Below are 21,870 nucleotides of genomic sequence, written 5' to 3' on the forward strand. Positions count from 1 at the left end.
TTATAACTCCAAAGTAATATTAACAACATTTTTTTTAAAGTAAGAATCAACCAACAGTTAATAGCCTAATAGTTGCCAAAGCCAAAAGAAAAAATAATATATAGAATATATATTAATAAAAAAAAAATTGAATTTAGATATCATTTAGTTTTATAATATAAGTTATAATATATTTGTAAATAATTAAATAATGGTGTATGGTATTTGCAATAGGTTTATCTAATACATTGTCAGCAGTCTTAAGGAAAACGAAGCTTATATTTTTAATTAATAAAACTCTAACTTAGGTATCGAGTTAACATAATAGTAATTTAAAACAGTAAAACAAATTAATATTTAAAATTGATATAACAAATTTAAAAACAATAAACGTTTTAAACATTGAACATTGAACATAATACAATACAAAACATAAAACGATTATCTACTAAACAAAATATTGTGTTTATTTTTATTTGATCAGTTTCATTTATTATAGAAAATAATCTAAGTACCTTTTTTTAAATAGAATATACGTTTTTAATAAGTAATAACGTTAATTAATTCAAAAATTAAACAACCAGCTGTTAAATGTGTTTTGCTAACATAATTTACAATAGTTGTTTCATAATATTTTGTATTTCTTAATAGCTATTTCATAAAAACACTTCAAAGTTATTTTAACATCTGCATTGTTTCCATCGACCAATGCTAAGCCGAATATAATGCGTTCTAGTTCTAGGTTATCTATACATTTTAACTTCCCAATGTTAAAAAAAAATTTAGTTGGCAATTTCTCAACGATTTAACAGTTAAAATTTGTGTCGTCATGAAATTTGATTTTGTCGCAAAGTTACATTTGGAAGTCTATGCACGATTTATTATATGCGTTAAGTCTTGTATTGTGTAGGTAATTGCAAATTTAAAACAAAAATAACAACATAATTAATATTTTATTTTCAACAAAATATTATTACAACATAAAATAGGCAACCGATTTATGTTATTTTCGTAAATAAAAGGTTCTGGGTATTGTTTTACCAATGTTTTTTTCCATGTGCGAAATGCGAATCATTAGCGAGACCGAGATTGAATATCGATTATCGAGTGACGGTCGAAAACTTAAAATAGCTATTCACTGAAAACTATTTACAGCATAATGAATAAAACACCTGGAAGATGTGGATTATACTTACGCGATTTCTGACGTCAGTCCTAACACGTGCACGATATTTTTTATAATAAAAGACTATCTCTAAGTGATCTCTAAGTGTTCAGTACCAGCCAATAAATGCATATTGTTCGTACACTTTGACGTGTTAGAGAAACAAGTAACGACAAATATAATTTCAACAATATTACTATTCAATTACTGAACAAATTTTGAGTGGATATGATTAATGTTTGTTCCTGTTTATAACTTTAAATGATACACTCTGTAAAATAAAAATTAGCTGAACAATCGAGGAGCTCCGGTGGAAAAGCATTTAAGTCTAAAATTATTTGTTTTTGTTTTTTAATAGACCTATAGTAAAATGCAACGCCAATGGCTTAATAAAACGCCATGTCCGTACGTTTTTTAGATTAGTTCCTTGCAAGGCCTCTTGATGACACCAGCTCTAAGGCGTTGCGTTTTACTTGCAGGTCTGTAGAAAAACAAAAAAAAAGGGATTTTGGACTTGGTGATTTTTCACGGGAGCTCCTCAATTAGTTGAAATACGTTTAGTCGTCCATCATAATATTATTATATTATTTAGTTAATGGGACTACTTTCACTGGAAGTAGAACCACACACGTTTTGTATATATATATATATATATATCTTACTCGTATGTATGTATTAATACTTCTTTGATTTATATTTATAAAGATTTTTAATCGTTTAAATAAAAATGCTCTTAGGCAATTAAAAAAAATATATATACTTATATTATTTAAGTCAAGGTTCAAAATTTGCTAAAAAATATATTTTCCGAAAAGCCCGTAATTTTTTTTAGGAAAAATTGGGTAAAGTATATTTAATTAAAAATGTCTGAAATACTTATAAAAACATTTTTTTTGGAAATCCATAAAATTTGTGAGTGAATAAAAACGTAAAACACACAATGTAATACAGTGGTTCTTATAATAGGCTAAATTGCCGGTTAGGAAATAGAAATTTTCCAGATAGACTGGATCGTATACGGTATAAGACTTAGTGGCCTGTGAGCACAACCCCTAATCGGTAATTAATAATTAATATAATATACACCTTACACCTTATGGAGAACATAAATTATATTTTTTAAACGAGTTTTTGATTTTCTTCGGTGGCAGTACGACTATGATGATGGAAACGGCTCATGTCGGTCAAAGACAGCAACGACGACGGGTTGAACAGTGAACTTATGCTGCCCCTTTCTCGGTCTACACATCAGACCCAACGTTCATTGTATCGGTCACACAACATTATATTATACAAATGGTATTTCAAAGATAATTGACTTAAGTATTAACCGTTGAACTTTAAAGTTTACCTCGAGATTCACTTGCCGATCGGCTGCACCGAGTTTGGTGGTTGTAACGTGGCGAGACAACACAACTCGAAGAACCGCCTGGAAAAAAAAATCCGTTAGGTCTAACATTTCTGTATAAATAATTTTTGTTGAATTATGACCAATCCAACATTTAGAGAGGCCACTATTTTTTAGAGGGGAGATTTTTACATTTTTTTTTAAGAGCATTAGCATGCTTTCCAAATAAAAACGTCTATTAGCTAGTATAGTAGACGATGTCAACATTACATTTTTTTATTAAACTAAAAAACAAATATCTATACTCGTATTTTGTAGGCAAGTTTTAAGTTAAACTTTGATTAAAATTATTAGTTATTACGGTATAATGTACATGTGAGATGGTGCAAGATAAATAACAATAATACAAAATATTGACTTACTTGAACAGGGACTATGGTAGAGTGACCGAACACCGTGAGGACTTAAACACCTATCTGCAAAAGGATCCTGAAAAATAGCAACAATGTTTAGTAGGAAAGTACACATGTTTATTTTAATGTTTACTACTTGAACTTGATCTTTTTCATTGTTTTTTAGTATAGCAGGTATACGTGGCCACGTGGTCGGAGGAGGGCTCCTCACCATATGCTGATGAAGTTCAACCAGAGCACCTGGAGCCATATCGGCCAAATATTCCTTGAAAATAACAAATGATAAATTAAAATATCGTTTAATATGCGAGTGCATTTATATCTGTAAAGATATTGCATGAATTTTTTTTTTTATTTTGATCTAACTTATGTGTCATAAAAATATACACAAGGTCATAATCAATTCCACTCGCGATATTTAAAAAAAAAAAAAATTGTTACCTGAGCCATAATGTCGATGTCATCGGCTACTGATACATGATCAATACTATTATCGTCCAACAAGCTTTCTCTACTAGCTAAAATTTTTTTCTGAAAAAAAAAAATTGTGGTTTAACGGTTATGTGCGTATTCATTGTTGAATTAGAAAATGTTGACTTCTGAGTATTTATTTATATTTTTGAAACAAGAAGTCCGATTATCAGAGAACTATACGTGAAGACAACTATAGATAAATTATATAAAATTACACTATTTTTTAAAAAATTATTTGAAAATGTTAATTACTGAATGTGTTAGCCGTAATTGTATGTATACAATAAGTTTCACCTCTAAAACTAGAGTCAATCTAATCAAACTGGAATTACTTTTAAAAACAGCGCACCGTAAATATGTCCAGCTTACAGCTAAAGGTCTTATTTCCATGGTAACAAATAAAAAATAAATTATCGTGTGTTATTCACCTGTAAGTAGGGATTGTCGTGCCTGGAAATCCGCAACGCCTCCATGTCCTGGAAAACGTCTTTGGACCTGGGTATGGACAGAGCTGGAGACGCCGGGCACGAGTTTCTCGTTTTTACCGACATTTTCGTGGCAATGCACACTTCACTTTTGCTCAGTTGCCTGGCTGCAATAGTATAAGCACGTTGCTCGTATATAGGTAGGTGTATATTGTATATGTATTTTCGGTGTTTGGTCAAAATTAGTCGAGTCGAATTTTTTCCAAAAAATCAAGTAATTTGTTTAGCAAATCAAAATGAGTAAGTACACGAAAATCATATAAGTATTTTTTTTTATTAAATACTTCTACCATAAAAACTGAAAACGATAAGTTGACTTACTTGAAAAAAATATATGTATTTACAAGAATTGATGATTTATTTATTTAGATATTCTTCTTGAAAGTCGATGTTTTTCACTTAACACCATTCGACTAAGCACCGAAGATACAGTAATATGTTAAACATACAGCGTGTCCCACAAAGATTTGACAAATGAAATAACTTTTGCTCTAGTGAATATTTTTAAGATTTTTGTTTAAAATTAATTTATACTCATTTGCGCTACAAACACCATGTTTTTAATTGCACTAACTGTTTTACATTTGGTGATGTTTAAAGCGCAATTGAGTATAAATTAATTTTAAACAAAAATCTTAAAAATATTCACTAGAACAAAATATGTTTCATTTGTCAAATCTTTGTACAACAAACCCTAGCGGTTCAAATATGTAGTCGGTAACAAAATATGATAGTTCGGTACCAGTTACCACACAGTCTAATAGTTCTATGCATACTAAACAAAATTCTGAGTATATTGTACAAGTCTGTGTTGACCGTTGGGTACCTTTTTGTTTTTCTTTTTCCGTTTTCTTCCATCGGAATAGACCGTTGAACAACTTAAGACGACTATCGCTGTGACTGTTCTCCCTGGCCGTCGATACATGAGGCATTGCCGACGAGCAGCCGCATTACATACGCGAATACAAGAGCGGCGACGGCTGGCGTTATCTGACCACAGTATATATTATAAATAAATTACATAAGTATAAATTTATACATACATATTTTTTTTTGTTATACATATTATTTTATATTAAGCCGGGTCTACATTACCGCGCAAAACGTTCGCAAACGTTTGTCAGTATTACTTGGGTTTTTAAGTTTAACTCGCGCTAAATGTTTTGCCCGGCAGTGTGGACGCTGCTTTGAAAGGTTTGCAAATTTTAATGATAACACGCCTGGTGACACACACACTTGTAAAATTAATATTAAACTAATGCGTTTGATAAGATAACAATTAACATACAAGCATAGGTAAAACATAGGTATCTTTGTAGGTGGATTGGTTAAGTACCGTTTTAAACGCGTACAGTTGATGTCGAGAAAAACACACGTTCGAATCGGTCGGCATTATTTAAATGTAAAAACTAATAAAACATTTAGCACGTAAATTACATAATATATTATTTGTGTATTTTCCTATATACCTACCTATACACATATACCTATACACTTAAGTGTCCTTAAAAATCGCTCTTCTTAGCATAACGTGTGTCTGTTAAGTGAATCCAACACATACACACACCACTCGAATATATTCGTTATGTTTATAATAAAATTTCAACGTTGGCAGAGATACCTCTGGTTTTAGTCTCTATCATCACATTCACACGTCAAGTGATCTGCGTTTTTTGTGTAAACTTCCGTAATCGACGCAAATGAAGTTTATTTTTTAACGAGCTTTACGTCGGTGTATTTATAATAAAAACGCTAAGAGAAATCGATAAAACTATCTAAGTAAACTCTATAAACGTTAAAAAAAAAACGAGCCAATACTTAACGTGTACTATTTATATTAAAAATATATAGAGTAGCATTTTAGAGTAATTATTGTATTATTAAAGCTATAATTTTGTAGTCGAATTCGTTAAGGAAATAAACGAAAAACAAACTTGTTGATTTATTACAATGAAAATAACCATTTTAAAAATGGCAATACTGTCCGGAATGACTAATTTTTTTTTTTATATTACATTAGATTTAGATGGATTTTCTAATAATTTTTCAAGTAATAATTATTCATTATCAAGTGGCACTATTTGATGTTGGAAAACTCAATTTCTACATTTTAATCCGAATAATTAACAAAAAAATGTAGTTTTAAATAACATTTTTGTAAAAAAAACAGAAAATAATAAATATATAATTTTAAATTCAATTTAGTGACCTACATTATATTGTTCACTCTGTATATAGGTAAACCTACTGTGCTAAAAAGACAAAAGGTCAATGAATTGTTTTTTTTTTAATTTTATTGAATGAGCAACATAGGTGATATGTATCAGGTGTATGATTTTGTTTTAACACTTTTATGTTAATATACGTATCCGGATTCCGGGGTTAGAACCCCTATGTTCTAATATTAAAAGAAAATAATATATTAATCCCTTGACCCCTCGTTCCATTCGTATCTCCATTTCCTTGCGCGTATACATTTTTAAACAGTAATAATCATATTAATCAATACATTTGTATATACTTTTTATAAATATAAGCAAATAATAGTGATGAAATAAATTAATATTTATTTCATTTTTATCATATTTTCATAATTGACTAATTGGCTGGAATGGTACTTGCCTATGTTTGATAGTATAACTAGCTTTAGTTAGTCACTTATAATCAGTATAAAAAGTAATACGTGATCAATATAATATAGGTCCATCTACATTTGTAATACTATAATACCTTATTGCAGTTAAACTTATTTTACATAAATCTATTTGTAGTTTTTAAGTGTCTATACAATTGTACAATAAATCATACAGGACTGATATATTTATACATGTATTACTTATAATAATTACGATTTACGATATGAACAATAAACAGTTTGTTGCACTTTGTACTACATAGGAATCATTGGTAGTGGTACTACTTATATTGGTATACTTACTTACCTTGGATTATTGAAAAATGATACACCGCCTTTGCCTTGTAAAAAACAATTAATGTGTTACTATAAACACTACTAATGAAAGTAGGTATATTTGAATAATATAATATACGTTGTACGATTTTTAATAATTGTTCTAGTTTTTGCAATAGTATAATACTACACGGTGATAACCATAATATGGAATTATCAGCTGGCGCCACCATGAAAATCGATTTTCCACTTCAGCCCTTTAAGTACGGTTAAATGTGTGGGTGGGTTTTCTTGATTTTCCTAAAGGTAGTATATTATAACGTCTGCAGTGTGTCCATATATGCAATAATTACACATACACAAATTATTATTTTTCATAAAACCAATAATAATAATAATAATAATACCCGTTGTGATGCGAAAATTGAAAAGCGACATTTTTTAAAATTAAGTTAGTAGCATTTTCTGAATCTTGGTTGATTTTTGAACAATTTGAGACCAGGTACATATTTATAGCAAAAAAAAAAAAATTACTTAATTATTGCACTTTGAAGTTTGCGAACAGTAATACTTTGCGTATCTTTTGGCATTTTCTCTTAAAAAGCTTTACTGATTAGAGGTCCCTCTTGTTTTTCGCATCGTTGAAAATTATTACTATTATTAGCATAAGAATTTATAAATTGTAAGTAAGTATAACATAATAACTAATAACACTTAATAACTATAAGAAATACCCGTAACCGTTTGTATTGCAGTAAACCATAAAAAAAAAATACTCAGTTTCGCATTGAAGCTAAACAAAAAAATCCGGCTTTTTTGGTTGTTCTTTTCTCTTAGAATAAGTTATTATATCAATAAAATAATGATTTTTTCAAAATTCAATTGGTCAATTATTGGGCTGCTTGTATAAAATATCGTCCAAAAAATATATCTTATCAGTTATCTTAGTTATTGATTTACTTAGGTAAGAGTTAAAATTTTTGCAAATTATTATAAACTGTGTAGTTTTTTGTTTATAAACATAATACCAATAACAACGTAAGAAAATAATATGAGTATAGTTTCGACAAAACTACTCATTTGTACAAATTATATTTTACTGGCACATAGAAGAGTTTTTTTAAATCTGATAATAACATAAACATGGAAGGTTTTTTATGGTTTTAATCACATAATAATATAATACCATGCTCATAATGCAGTATTTTTAATGAAACAGGGAGTCCGGAGTTTTCTTATCTGAATTTAGGTATAAAATAATGAAATTGAAATTTTTAAACAGGATTTTTTTGGGATAAACGACGACACTTAGTATTCACTCAGACCATTCCAGCTCCACTTCTCTGAAAACTTGAGTTCCTTGAAAATACAGTTTAGTATAATGTAATAGTGCCAAAAATGTCTATGATTAACTTTTTCAATATTTTCAGAAGCATTTAAAAACACTAGACTGAATCTAACTCATAATGATGTATTGGTACATAATTATTCTAAAGTTAAATTGGTTAATCTAAAGTAAAATGTAACCGTTACAATATTTTAAGCAGTTTTCAAAACTTAACAGCTTCAGGGTTGTAAGAACTAAAAAGGTATTAAAATGATATTAAATATCAAAATGATATTACATGAGAAGATTAGATTGGTCTTACAAAATGTTTTTTGGGAGGGTGGGAGGTTTAGATTCAAGATAGTTTTTAGCGACTAAACAGGTTTCATTTAAGTCTGTCTTATCATATAGATTAAAAATCGTCTATCGAAGGTACTTTTTAACAATCAAGGTAAAAAAAATTCAACCCTTCGGTTTTTCTCTAATTCATTTGACAAACACACCTTCCCAACTTTCATATTTCATCTAACCTAATCACTTTGTCGTATAATAATTAATAATGTAATATAACCGTATAATACCTACTATATAATATTAAGTGTACGATATTTTCTATTTCGAAATTCTTGACTGATTACTCCCTAACTAAGGGTCCTCACTCTTCATGCTATAAATTATAATAAAACAATACTTTTTTTTATGTTATAAAGACCTACACTGTGAATATGTTGAATCATGCTTGATAACCGAATAAACTTTATCAGTAATTCGGTATTTACTATTTTATTTTATGAAATAATATGCTTGGAATAACAATTTTCGACAAATAATTTTTGTTATTTTTATAATTTCCCAATAAGTATAATTTTGTATATGCTTATATATAGTGTACTTATAAATATATATACATATACATATACATTTATGTAATATTTATACAGTTGATTTTAAAGTATTGTTTTATTCTTGTTATAGTGTGCTACTGAATGATACACATATTATTATATTTGTTAGTGAATTAAAATGTTTTAAACTCAACAGAGTGCTGGTACATATTTATGATAGTATATCAACTGCTCTTTAGCCCAATAATGACATGGTAACTGCTACCGAGCTTTTGAATCTTCTCGAAACGGCCACTAACAACGGTTGGTGTGACCCAACTGTATTAGCTGCAATTCTTGTTCTAATATTAATCAAGTGTAGACAAGAGTTATCTGAATGTAGCTCGTCATCATACTCATCACAGCCGTCTATCCAGTCGATGGAACAAAAATTACATGTTGGCCAGCGTGATGGTCATACAAGGGATGCGTTACTGGAAAAGGAGCTCGACTGGCTGGGAAAAGAAGATCGTGGCCGGAGATTGCGCGTGGACCGACAGACATTCCACAAGCTGTTGTTTAAGTTGCACCCGTTTATGACAAACGCTAAAAATGGACAAAAGATAAGTTCTGCCAGACGACTAACTGCAACGCTTAGATTCCTGGCCACCAGTTCAACGTTGCAAGAAATTAAAATTGATACTCACATATCACCACAAATGTTGGCCAAAATTATTGTAGAAACTTGTGAATGTATTATTGAAGCACTTGCAGATTATATTAAGGTAGATATGATTCAAAATCAATATATTAGGTATTTGGTACATAAGTGAATTTATAGTTTTTAGTTACTGCACTGTGTTTAAATGTTTCTTTTTGGTTGAATTTCCTAGGGATTTAAATTTTTAATAATTAAATAATACATTATTTGAATAGGAAATTGAAATCTTTTAATAGGTACCAAATATTTTTTACTTAATAACTAATTAATTAGCCATACTTAATATATATTTTGTGGTATTTTCCTACAGTGCCCCCAAAGTGAAGAAGAATGGTTGCGTGTGTCGATGACTTTTGAACGCACTACAAGATTTCCATCATGTCTCGGTGCTGCTTGTGCTCGTCACATTGAACTGCGAAAAGTTTCTAAAGCAGACTCTGATTACCTGAATGAACGACGTCGACCTAGTGTATTGTTATCAGCCATGGTAGATGCTAACTACGAGTTTCTTTTGGCAGATACATGTCCCAGTGGACATTTATCTGAAACCAACCCACCAAATCGAATACTAGAACGCAAAATATGTTCTGCAACATTACCATGTCGCACAGATCCTAATCAGTTACCTTATGTGTTTGTGGGCGATGACTCTTTTAAGTTACAGGAGAATTTCATGGTACCTTATAGAGCAGTGAATGAAAAAGGAGGCGAAGCCAACAAGTTATATAATCGTCAACTAGTCAGAGCAAACCAGCGGGCAGCCAAGACACTGGCAATTATGGCTTGGAGGTTTGGGGTTCTACAGACCCCTGTCAACCTAGAAGCAAAAAAAGTACAGACCATCGTCAAGGCATGTTGTTACTTACATAATTTCTTCAAGCGTGAAAGTTTCCATTATATTGATAGCAACATGGAAGCAGTTATCAAGGCCGACATGGCGCCAATCGTGTGGGGTCCTAACACCACGGTTGTTCCGCATTTCAATAACTGTGATACTGATTCACAATATGTTAGAGACAGTTTTTCAAAATACTTTTACACTCTTTTGAGAGCCAAGCATTCATAAATTATTATTGTATAACAGTGGTGTAGTCGAAGCAAAGGCGTATGCTGTGTATAACCCAACTGCCACTTTGCATGTAGTTGTAACGAGAATCATGTACTCAGAAAAGTGGGTACACACAGTATATTCACTAAAACCTACACCACTGTATTAGCTTGTATGGACAGAAAAAAAACGTCTATAATGCATATTAAACAGACATATTTCTTGTTACTAGTTTGGTTCATATTTTACTAGACATAATGAAATATTATACTAGTCCATTTATAAACATGTTAGCGTGTTGCAATAAAATATAATTAAAGTTATGCTGCGCGTTTTATAAAAACACATTTTGCCAAAGTCTTTGTAAATAATAATATATTTTATATTATACTTGTTTATTACTATTATTTTTTAACTTGATTAAACCAATTCAAATTTAAAATAATAATTACATTAGTTTAATAAAATAATTATATTTTTTTTAATTTATCTAAAATAAAAACTTTTGCAGTAATGTTAGTTCATTAATTTACTAAAAAATATTTAATTCCAAAAATTAAAAATATTTTCAAGGTGCGTAACGTTAATAATAAAGTTTAAATTGATGGCCTTGTTTTACACATTTGAAGGTCTTCCATAGTTTTAGATATTCATTTTGGATGTTTAAAAAAAAATGAAAACCTATAAACGAATTATTTTTTATGTATAAAAAGAAGTACCAAGAAAAATTGTAATATGTGCTTCTATTAGTTTCATGTAGGTAATGCATTCTATATTAATAAATTAATCAATAACAAATTTATTCATAGACTTTATAAGTTACTAAAATCATACTATATTGACTTACAGTTCCTCAATTGATAAAATGTGAGTGTTCAAGTAGGCAAATTTGTTTTTAAAATTTTTATCATTTAAAAAACTAATTTTTTTTTAGTTATTTGTTTTATAAATTGAAAACTAATAACTTTATGAGAGTTATGAGTCTTAAGCATTTACCCTTTTTATTTTATATAAGTGTATTAGTGTTTTAATTATGCAAAAATAAAAAATATTTTAAACCAAAAGGAAAATAATTAATTTTGAGTAACATTGTTAAAAATGTTACTAATGGGTAATTTTTTTTTTTACATTTTTCTAAATGTATAACTATCAATATGTTGAGTAAACATATCAAGTATCTACTATAGATTTGTTTTCTAAAAATATTTTATTTTTTTCATTTATGTAATATTTATTAAAAACTTTATTACATCTAGTGTTGTTAAAAAAATTGTTTTTGTCGTTTTTAAATGTAAATTAAAAAAAACAATATGTTGAGGTAATAAATAATTATTTTTGTATAATTTATATGTGCAATAATAATTTTAAATATCAAAATTAATTTCCACAGTTTAAATTGAAGGTAACACAAAATACGCTTTTTACCATGTTTTGTTCATAAGTTTATATTTTTTGTTGGTGTGAAAAATTTAAATATAGATTTTTTTTTGTTGTTATTAAATTTGAATGGTAATTCATTTTTATATGTTGTAAAACTTTTCAAATCTTAAAAATTTCTATTTTTGGAATTAAAATTGTTTGTCATTTTGTTTTATAATGAACTTATTATATACGTATACAATAATAATTAAAAAAATATTTTTATTATTAAGATTTAATTTGTTTTATATTAAAATCGATTTTAAACTTGGATAGTTGAATAAGTTCAATGCCTAATACTGTCAAAAAATTTAATTTTTGAAGTCATACTTTTCCTCTGAAATGACTAAAGTTAAGGTGACTTAAGTTTTATAAAACTATAAATATATAAAAATTCATGCAGTTAATTTATTAAGTTACAATTGCTTCACGAAGTGCCAACTATATTATTTTTTATCCATAACTAAAATTACATGAATGCTAACATTTAAATTGCTTAAATACATCTTAATTGTAAATTAAACAAAATTAAAAATTGATAGGATTTCCAAAAATTGAGTAAAGAATAAGTGCAAGAGATCTTATGTAGTAATGGCATATTATGTATAAAAATAAATAACACATTCTTACAGAAAAGATTTGTTGTGCAGTAAAAATTAAAAATAATTTAGTCTATTCGTTATCATCGGCAAATAAAAGTGATCTGGGATCTTCTATCGTTTGTAGGTAATTCACTTTAACTGGATTGGAACACATTGGACAGTTTTCACCAGATTCCAGTAACCTAGAATAATAACATGGATAAATGGTATTTACTTTTACATAAAATTTAAAATCTGTCCAAAAAGTACGCAACTATGCCATAATTTTTTTTATTTTAGATAAATCATGCTAATTTCATTTCATTTTCTTCAAAATACCATTAATTTGTTGCAATGCAGTTGTCCCAGCTCTGATTTCATTGCTCAAGACATCACAAGAAGTCTTCTAAGAAGCTATGCTCTTCACATGCTGTGTCGATGATGTTGGAACAAGTGCAATACAACAAGAGGAGAGTATTTTGAAGGAGATGCAATTTATTTAGCTGATTTATCGAAAATAAAAAAATGATGGCATCATTTCGCAAACTTTTTGGACAGGGTATGTATACTAAATGTAATATTTCTTCAGCTTTGGTCAGATGCAGATAAGTCAAAATTGTGGATTTAAAATTAAAACGCACATTTGATTCTCTTAATAAAAAAAAGTTTTCTTTTTCTAAAATGAATGATATTTTTCTGAATTGGACAATCATTTTTATTCAACAGAAATTTTTTTAATTATTTTTTATTTTTAGTGTAAAATGATTGTTCAATTGAGATAAACATATTTTATTATAGAAATAAAATTAATTGTTTTTTTAGTAAGACAGTAAAATATGAATATCTCTCACAACTTTATTCTTAATTACTTTGGAAAAACCTAATAGGTGGATTTGCGATAACATAAATCGTGCTAAATTGTTTGTTGAGAAAATATATTGAGTATAGACTTAAATTCTTTTATTTTAACATTTCCAATTACTTACCTGACAAATTCACTGTATATAGCAGGGAATTGACAGTTTGGACAAATTGTCAAGTTTTCTTTAGTAATATGCCACCCCTAAAAGAAAAATTATAAAAAGATTTAAAAAACATTCTACCCTAACTCAAGTTATTAGTATCTGTTTATTTTTTAAATTCACTGTTCAGAAACTTTTAAATTACACGTTATTATTTGTTTTTTGCTTACCGATGCTATACAAAAAGGTATTGTACTTTTACAATTGGTACACATTAAACTTGTCATGGCTAAGTCGATTCCACAGTATGGACATGGTTGTACACTAATTGTATCCATATCTGATTGGAGAGCTCCTCTAGGGGATTTTCTAATAACGCTTTCAATTTTTTTTTTATACTTCTCGTCAATCTAAAACAACAACATATATTGTTACTTGTTAATGTCTACAAAATGGTACATTTTTAAAATTATTTTTTTGAAGAACTCTATATATATACTGTAAATAACCTGATTTCTATAATTTGATTTCATTAAAATGGTCGCAAATTTAAAAGCGTCTTCTTTCATGTTTGATCGATAACATTCAATGACGGTCGACGTTAGTATTTGAACAGCGTCTATAATCATTTTGTTTGAAATTTATTTATTAAACTGTTTATTGTGTCGACAACAATAATAGTAACAAGTTAAATATTTTAAAGTCTTACGTGATGGAAATTTATCTATATTTTCGGATACTCTAATCAGTAGTGTTGCGGCTTTGTCATGATTATCTAGTCTTACATGAATTCTAACTAGAATGTAAGAATGAAGTAGAGCTAAATTGGCCATCATCTCATTGCTTACTTTCAGTTGATTATTACGCAATTCACAAACAGTACTATACAGCACGTCGTGCGCTTGTCTATAGTTACCTGTTCAAATATATAATATATTATTTAACAAAAATACATTCTACTGTATAAATAAATTAATAATAAATTAAATAATTGTAGGTTTGGTCTGATGAGGTGCAGTTGTAATAGTATATTCTGTGACTACACCACTACTATTATGTAACCAATTTCTTAACTTTAAAGCTCTTTTTAAAAAGAAAAAAACTGTTATAATTGTAAATTATTAAAGTAACCTTTAACTTGTTCGTTGTTAGCTAATATTATGGCAACTTTGGCAGCATCGTGGTATCGTCTTCTGGCCATATGCAGTTTAAATAAAAACTTTGGATTCTAAAAAATTAATAACAAATAATAATAGTTTTTTTGAAAATTAATTTTGCCTTAAGGCAAAACAAATATTTTCAGGATTTGTTGGTTACTTTGAGGGTTATCGACCTCAACCCGAATCCGATCAAGCAATAATTCTCACAACCCAATATATTTTAGATTTTGCAAAGCTTAATAATAACAAAACTTATAATACATAAATAAGTCACATACTTTTGGGTATCCATCGATATCACCTAACAATAATTGTATTAGTTGCTCATCCATCATATTATCCTTAGCGGCAGCAACAACTTCTATGGCCAATAATAATATATCGTCATTTTCAGAATTCTTTTTACTCGCTTCAAGCAAATAATTAAGCGCCTAAAGTATATAAATTAAATAAATAATAAGCAATATATTGAACTCATTAAATTACAAAAAAACTATAATTTTACAAACTTTTTGATAATTTTTAGCATGGTAATAGTATTTGCCAGCTAATGCTGGTTCGTTTTGGGTTTCATAGTATTTGGCAAGGCTGATAAATTCAGGAATTGATACTTGTTCATCTTCGTCAATCAATACATCTCCGTATAATTCCAAGTGACCATGGTCGCAAGCCAATCTAAATGCGTCAGTAAAACAATGGGACATTGTCAAAAAGCGAATAGCTAACAAGACTTCATTGTTTTTTTGAAAATATCTAAAAACAAAAAAATTATTTTAAACAAACAATTAATACTTTTAGCTTTGCATCCAAGCTAAAATTAATTGAAAATGAAAATTCAGAGATGGTAAAAAAACCCAAACCCAAATAAACCTATTGGTTTTTTTTTTATTAAAGCCTAGCAAATATTTGGTAGTTAACCAAAAATATAATCCATTTTATAGGGTTTACACATACGCAAATAAACATGGCATGGTCGGGCGGTTTAAATAAAAACAAAATAATTGCCAACTCTGTAAAAATTACCTGGCAATCATTTTAGACCCTTCAGTACTGTGATGTTCATGAACGACTCTAATGGCATCTTGAGGATCATCTAGTTTATCCAAATCTATACGAATAGCATTGTTGTAATCTTGAGCCGCAGTGTATCCAAAATACGCTTGTTTGTAATTTCCCATTGCTTCCATCGCCTGTTTCGAGTAAATATTAGATTATTTTGAAATTAATATCACAATAAACTTTACTTTAGCATATTGAGCGTGAATTTTGTTAGAAGTAATTCGGTTAGCGTATTCACCGACTTTTGCCCAATTCTTTAATCGAATATAACAAGAAGCGGCTCGATCCCAGTTTTCAATACGTTCGTATAGTTCAGCCGCATCGCTTAGTCTCTGAAAGTATAATAAGCTAAATATACTTTTTAAAAACGCTAAGTAAATTATTTATTTTTTAAACCTTAACATTTTCCAATATTTCAGCGCATTCGTTAAGTAATTTCTTAGATTCGACTTGCAAAGCTAAACTAATACCCTTGTTCGCGTTTCCACACTTAATTAAACATCTAGCCATGCCTTCACGGCAAAGTATTAATTGGTTACTGTCCTTTCCAGCATTGAGGCCTTCTTCATATTGCTGCATTGCTTCAGAAGCTTTACCTCTGTAAAATGCAAGTAAATAAAAACGGGAGTAGTTACACTGTGAAGCAATATCGTTTCACAAGTAACGTGTACTCACATTAACTCGAGCTGTTGACCATATTTACAAGATATAAAAGGCAATCTTTCGGGTGCCAATATTTTCGCCAAGTCCAAAGCCAAGTCCCATTGCAATAAATCTTGACGCATTTTTAATGCTTGTATTGGATTTGATGAATCCAAAAATAATTTCTAGATTATAAATTAAAAGCTAAAATTAACAATGTCAACGTAATCATTTTTATATTTATTTACTTGAGCTTTGTCAAATTCTTTCAAGTACATTGCCACATGACCGGCAAACAGATGTTTGTCTTCTATATCTTTTATGAGTTCCAAGGACCAGACCATGGAAACATCACCACAAACAGTGTACACTCGAATAGCTGTAAACGTTAACATTAATATACTAGGACAATAAGCAAGCACACAAAGTTCAAGCCTAAGTCATACCAGTTTCTAGATCAAAATTTTCTAAACAGCTCATTCCCAGTTTCTCCCAATATTCCTTTTTGTTTAATAGTTGACAAGTCTTCCATGCATCTTTATAACGCATCAACGCTAATTGTTTGTCTAAATCCTGTTCCAGTCGTTCGGTCGGATGACTAAGCGTAGCAGCTGCCGGTCGCAATAACAACGCTGTGTGTGTAGACAGCGTAATGGTGTTTAATTTACCAGTGGAAGTTTCTAAGGTAAGTTCACCATGGTATAAGAAGAGCGGTATCTGTCTGTCAGGCAATTTAGTGGAACCAATATAACGTACTACACTACCTAGTAGTGTGCACAAAAAAAAAAAAAAAAATCAATAATTAATTATCACGGAAAAAACATAATTATTTTGGTAGTACCATTAATAGATTCCCTTAAATATATAAAAGTAAAAGCACATTTGTCGCCACAGCCAACAAATACATAATTTTCCGATGGCCAACATTCCCAGAAAACAGAAGTAATTGATGTTGGAAAGTCTTTTATAGGTAACATCTCTTCAAATACCTAAATAAGTTTGTGTCAGTTATAGATTCATATTAGTAATAATAATAACAATAATATATATAAAACTCACAGGGTTATATAAGTATGCTTCGTTTTTGGCATCAATAATCAGACACTTTATCCCATCTGGGTTTGGAAATAATTTCACAATGCCGCACTCGTGTTTGTAAGTAAAACATTCAGTCCAATCTTCCAGATAAAAATAGTAGATGATACCTGTCTAAAATGATTTTATTTTTAATATTATAATGTTCTTTTAAAGTATAACAACTATTAATTATAATATTACACAAAATGTCAATGACTTACATCGGTGCTATAGATAAGAAAATCACTAGTTAAATAATGATTATTAATGATTTTACTCTTTTCCATTGGAAATATTTTGGATACGTTATCGTTGACTTCTTTAGATACCACAGAATCAATCTGAAAATAAAGTTACTAAATTCAAACAAATAATCCAACCAGTTTATAATAAATGTATTTCAGAATATTTGTTAATAGATTTTTAATTCATAAATAATACCAACACTTTGAACCGAAAACACTTTAAAATACCAAAAGGTTTTAATGTTTCTTGGTTTTTATTGCAATTTTTTAAATTTATTAAATAGTTCAATGAATGAATGATTTGTTGCTAAAGAACATCCAACAGTCATTTTAAATAACCTAAATTATAAATATGTCAGTTAAAAGCCTTGTGTAATACGGAATACCTATATAAATCAGGAGGGATTTGTCGGCTCCTTTAAACTAGATGGTTTATAACACAGAAAATGGAACCATTCGCTATACACCGCAACACGAAAAGTGGCGGATGACCACCACACGCTAACCGGATTTTTCCCAATAGTTGCTACCAAATCAATTGCCACGCTTTTTCAAATATTTTCAAAATAATTTTTCAAAGAAAGCATGGTCACAAAGTAAAACGGGGGGATGAAAAAATTTGAAGTTGTACAATAGCGCACTATAAGTATTATTCACTGTACAGCTGCACGCGCTGCGGCAGATGGTCGCTGTAAAATGAGAACCACTGTTTACAGACTGGGTAAGCCCCGGAATAAGACGGCGGCCACCCGCAATTTTTCGTGTCACGGACTATACAGAGTGTTGAACCAGTGCCATTGAGTGCTAAACAATATGCGTCTTACGTATTTGGCATACATAATAAAATATAAACCATAAAAAAAATTGTAATTCTAAATTAAAAATGTATAGCTTTAATGCTATAACTAGTAAATATCCAATTACCGTGTGAAGTTGAAGCCTTCCTTCGAAAAGAACAGATACAAATTCCGCATTCAAGCATATACTTTTAACGCTTTTCAAATATTCTTGATCACCGATTAATGTAGTCGACAACTTGTTAGGTTCATTTGTATTTATTTGGTAATACCAAACAGTATTGTTCATACCAACTGCTAAATTAAATGGTCCAATGCCCAAGATAGTAGGTTCCATTTCAGCCATTACGGAAATTATATCTGTCGGTTGGTTCTATAATATTAGAAAGGTGACGATCATTTACTTGGTTTTTTTTTCATAGTTTGTAGTACACGAAAATCTTACTTTGTCCGGATAAGAATAGTGAATGGTAATTTTATTTAACGACGTTAAAAATGCCACGCAATTATTAAATGACGCCGACAACATAGGTAAAGCACCCAAGTAGAGATGAACACAACCATCGGACGTTGTTGCAGCCAACAGTCGTCCATCTTCACTCCATGTGACATGGTCCAGTACACTAGTCTCTTCTACACTTAAAACAGCAGTTGTTTCTTGCAATTTGCCAATTTCATGTACTTTGATGCTAAAAATTGGAAATTAATTATTATTATTGAGAATGCAGTCTATTTTGCACCATTGATACATACGTATACTCGCCACAGGTGGCAACTTTTCCAGCAATTTTAGATAGACCCACATCAGACAACATGTCTTTATGATTTCGTACTTGGAAAAGTTCTTTGCCTACTTCTTTTGGATGTGTTGATATTGAAATTAAATAACCTTCGCTGAAACCGATTAAAATGTAGCCATCCCCGTACCAATGGTAAGTTATGATTGATCCGTATTTTATATTAAATGCTAACTCGAACGGGTTGTCAGTATCTTGAAGATCGATGAGATATAATGTTTTATTACTAACCAAAACACTCACCTAAATCAACCAATCAAATAAATAACAATTTAAACATTATTAACAAACAAACGTCACTTACAGTTTCTTCCGATTGTTTTTTTCGATCAGATTTCATTGTAGAAAATCTAATATTAGATGGTTCGCCTCTGAGCGTTATGATTTTTAATGTATCTCCTTCAATATTGTTTATAGATACAGTCTGATCTTTAGAGCCTAGAGCTAATATATTGTTCCGATTCCATTGTCCACATGTTATGCTTTTGGAGTGCTTGCCAAGTACAGGTATTCGTCTTAAAAAAATATTTAACATCAAATCATTATTTTTTATAATTTTATTTTTCGAACATTTCAATTTTTTGTGCTTGGGTATAAATCTGACACATTGCCTGCCCAGACACACCTTTTTTTAGTACAATTTTTTTTAATTGGTAGTTACTATTACCACCCTATTACTCTCTTAAATATTGGATATTTAAAACTAGTAAAACAAAAACTATAGATTCAATCTAAAAAGTATCTAGTAAAATATGACAAGTGTCCTACTTTGTAGTTGTATAATCGTATATAATTAAATTTCCTTTGGACGATGTCACTGCGACTGTTTGACTAACTTTTGACCATAGTATACATGTTAAACTATCATTGAAAACAGGATTTATTTGTTCGGTTTTAGAGGAATTGGCCTCCCATAAAATGATCGAGGTCAAACCGTCACATATGATGCCTAATAAGTCACCATCTCGGTCCCAGGCCAAGTCAATGCAATATCTATAAAACAAGAGAAATAATAAGAAAAAAAATTACTTATTTACCAATAACAAATTTAAATTTTACCCGGTGATTTTGATTTTCTCAATCAATTTGCCATAACGATTGTAAATACCGACAAATTGATCGGCGCCAGCTATTGCTAGATATGTACCGCTGCCTTTTTGCCATGCTACACGTAATTGACCGGTGCCCCGGGGACAATCGAGTTTCAACAATTTCTACAAATGATTATATAGGTATGATAATATGATTGATTATTTTCAAATAGAAATAAAATTGTACTCACGTTCATTTTCTTCCCCGTTGGTTTCCATTTAGTTCATTATTTTGCTGATAGTTGATAACCGATTGTTAGTTTTAAATAATTTAAAATGTACGTCATGTTTTGTTAGATATAAAATTTTAATAGTTATTTTACCCTTTAAATAATTTGTGTGGGGTGAATGAAGGAGTATATTTAAATTTTAAATTAGAAGTTTAACGTTAATAATAATATGTACCTATTCGACATTCGTTAATATTTTGAAATGTTTTTTTATTTTGCAATGGTATAAGGTATTGTCTTTATCAGTCTTTATGTTATCAGAAGTTATGAACACCGGTCACTAGGCAACTATACCCCACCCATTAGTTAGTAACTCCTATGGAAAATTAAATTTTTCAGTAGTTCGCATGACCCCAACCGGTATCTATACTTGGACTACGCCTTATATTATTTAGGCAACCCTAATATTTTGAACGAAACCCTTAATTAAAATTATAACCTTTACAACAAGTTATTGTTATTGTACTTGTTGCGTCCAATTCCGTTATCAAGATCTGATCAGCCCACGCATCCTTAAAGAGCTGCCTAAGAAGGCAATCATCCATCTTACTCATATCTTCAATGCCATCTTGCGAAATTAAATTACTAACATTTTTGACTGGTCGATAACCAGTTTTTGACCAATCAAACATTTAAAAAAATATATACGTTAACATTTAAGTTTTAAAAGTTGCTATCAAAAAAACTAGATTGAGAGGAGGCTAGAAACATAATAATTTGTGGAAAATTTATGTAGTTTGTGACAAAATTAATAACACTTCTAAGTTCTAATTTATAATGTTCAATTGATAATAATTATTTAATAACACACATTTACATCAGAAGCTCTGACTAAACTATTCTAGTTGTTCTGCATAATATTCTAAATTTTCTATTTTCGTAAAATATTATTAACTTTATTGATGTTTGTTGATTGTTGTTAATGTATATTATTACTGCCACACCTGTACCAACTACTGCAAGGTATACTAGGCCAGGGCACAACATGTATATTATTATGCACTGCGATAATGTTAGTTGTCCGTACCTGCCGATCGCGTGTAAACGACATTGCATGTCAGTGGAAATAAAAATAAAATAAAAAACATCCAAATTTGAATAATACTGCGCCTTTC

At 29.6% G+C, this 21,870-nt stretch overlaps 3 protein-coding genes across 5 annotated transcripts; 1 reads left to right on the top strand and 2 right to left on the bottom strand.

Annotated features, from left to right (window-relative positions):
• Positions 1 to 411: 411 nt before the first annotated feature.
• On the bottom strand, positions 412 to 6,983 carry LOC126841419 (uncharacterized). Of its 3 annotated transcripts, none has more exons than XM_050577892.1 (8): positions 6,807 to 6,983; positions 4,691 to 4,854; positions 3,808 to 3,971; positions 3,347 to 3,436; positions 3,042 to 3,170; positions 2,915 to 2,981; positions 2,496 to 2,573; positions 412 to 2,385 (listed from the first exon to the last, which is right to left on the bottom strand). In XM_050577892.1, the coding sequence occupies exons 2-8, from the start codon at positions 4,794 to 4,796 to the stop codon at positions 2,264 to 2,266; spliced, it is 756 nt and encodes a 251-aa protein (XP_050433849.1). In that variant the 5' UTR covers positions 4,797 to 4,854; positions 6,807 to 6,983; the 3' UTR covers positions 412 to 2,263. The 3 variants fall into 3 exon arrangements, with proteins under 3 accessions (XP_050433849.1, XP_050433850.1, XP_050433851.1); XM_050577893.1 differs by having other exon boundaries at positions 6,803 to 6,983; XM_050577894.1 differs by lacking the exon at positions 6,807 to 6,983 and adding an exon at positions 4,960 to 5,043.
• Positions 6,984 to 8,891: 1,908 nt separating this feature from the next.
• On the top strand, positions 8,892 to 11,052 carry LOC126841348 (uncharacterized). Its single transcript, XM_050577764.1, has 2 exons — positions 8,892 to 9,711; positions 9,958 to 11,052. Exons 1-2 carry the CDS (start codon positions 9,199 to 9,201, stop codon positions 10,711 to 10,713), a joined length of 1,269 nt encoding a protein of 422 aa, XP_050433721.1. The 5' UTR covers positions 8,892 to 9,198; the 3' UTR covers positions 10,714 to 11,052.
• Positions 11,053 to 12,575: 1,523 nt separating this feature from the next.
• Positions 12,576 to 20,952, bottom strand: LOC126841400 (WD repeat-containing protein 19). Its single transcript, XM_050577863.1, has 24 exons — positions 20,717 to 20,952; positions 20,494 to 20,648; positions 20,203 to 20,427; positions 19,739 to 19,949; positions 19,391 to 19,677; positions 19,083 to 19,326; positions 18,765 to 19,010; positions 17,817 to 17,936; positions 17,578 to 17,727; positions 17,360 to 17,507; positions 16,965 to 17,282; positions 16,767 to 16,897; positions 16,552 to 16,703; positions 16,273 to 16,474; positions 16,062 to 16,208; positions 15,841 to 16,007; positions 15,327 to 15,570; positions 15,096 to 15,248; positions 14,789 to 14,885; positions 14,367 to 14,573; positions 14,167 to 14,276; positions 13,888 to 14,067; positions 13,682 to 13,758; positions 12,576 to 12,898 (listed from the first exon to the last, which is right to left on the bottom strand). Exons 1-24 carry the CDS (start codon positions 20,720 to 20,722, stop codon positions 12,787 to 12,789), a joined length of 4,089 nt encoding a protein of 1,362 aa, XP_050433820.1. The 5' UTR covers positions 20,723 to 20,952; the 3' UTR covers positions 12,576 to 12,786.
• Positions 20,953 to 21,870: the final 918 nt, after the last annotated feature.

The sequence above is a fragment of the Adelges cooleyi genome, unplaced genomic scaffold, assembly GCF_023614345.1.
Source record: "Adelges cooleyi isolate 19-005CV unplaced genomic scaffold, UGA_ACOO_1.1 ACOO_flye_CR_arks_rails_tigmint_CR_PRNA_381, whole genome shotgun sequence".
Classification (NCBI taxonomy): Eukaryota; Metazoa; Arthropoda; class Insecta; order Hemiptera; family Adelgidae; genus Adelges; species Adelges cooleyi.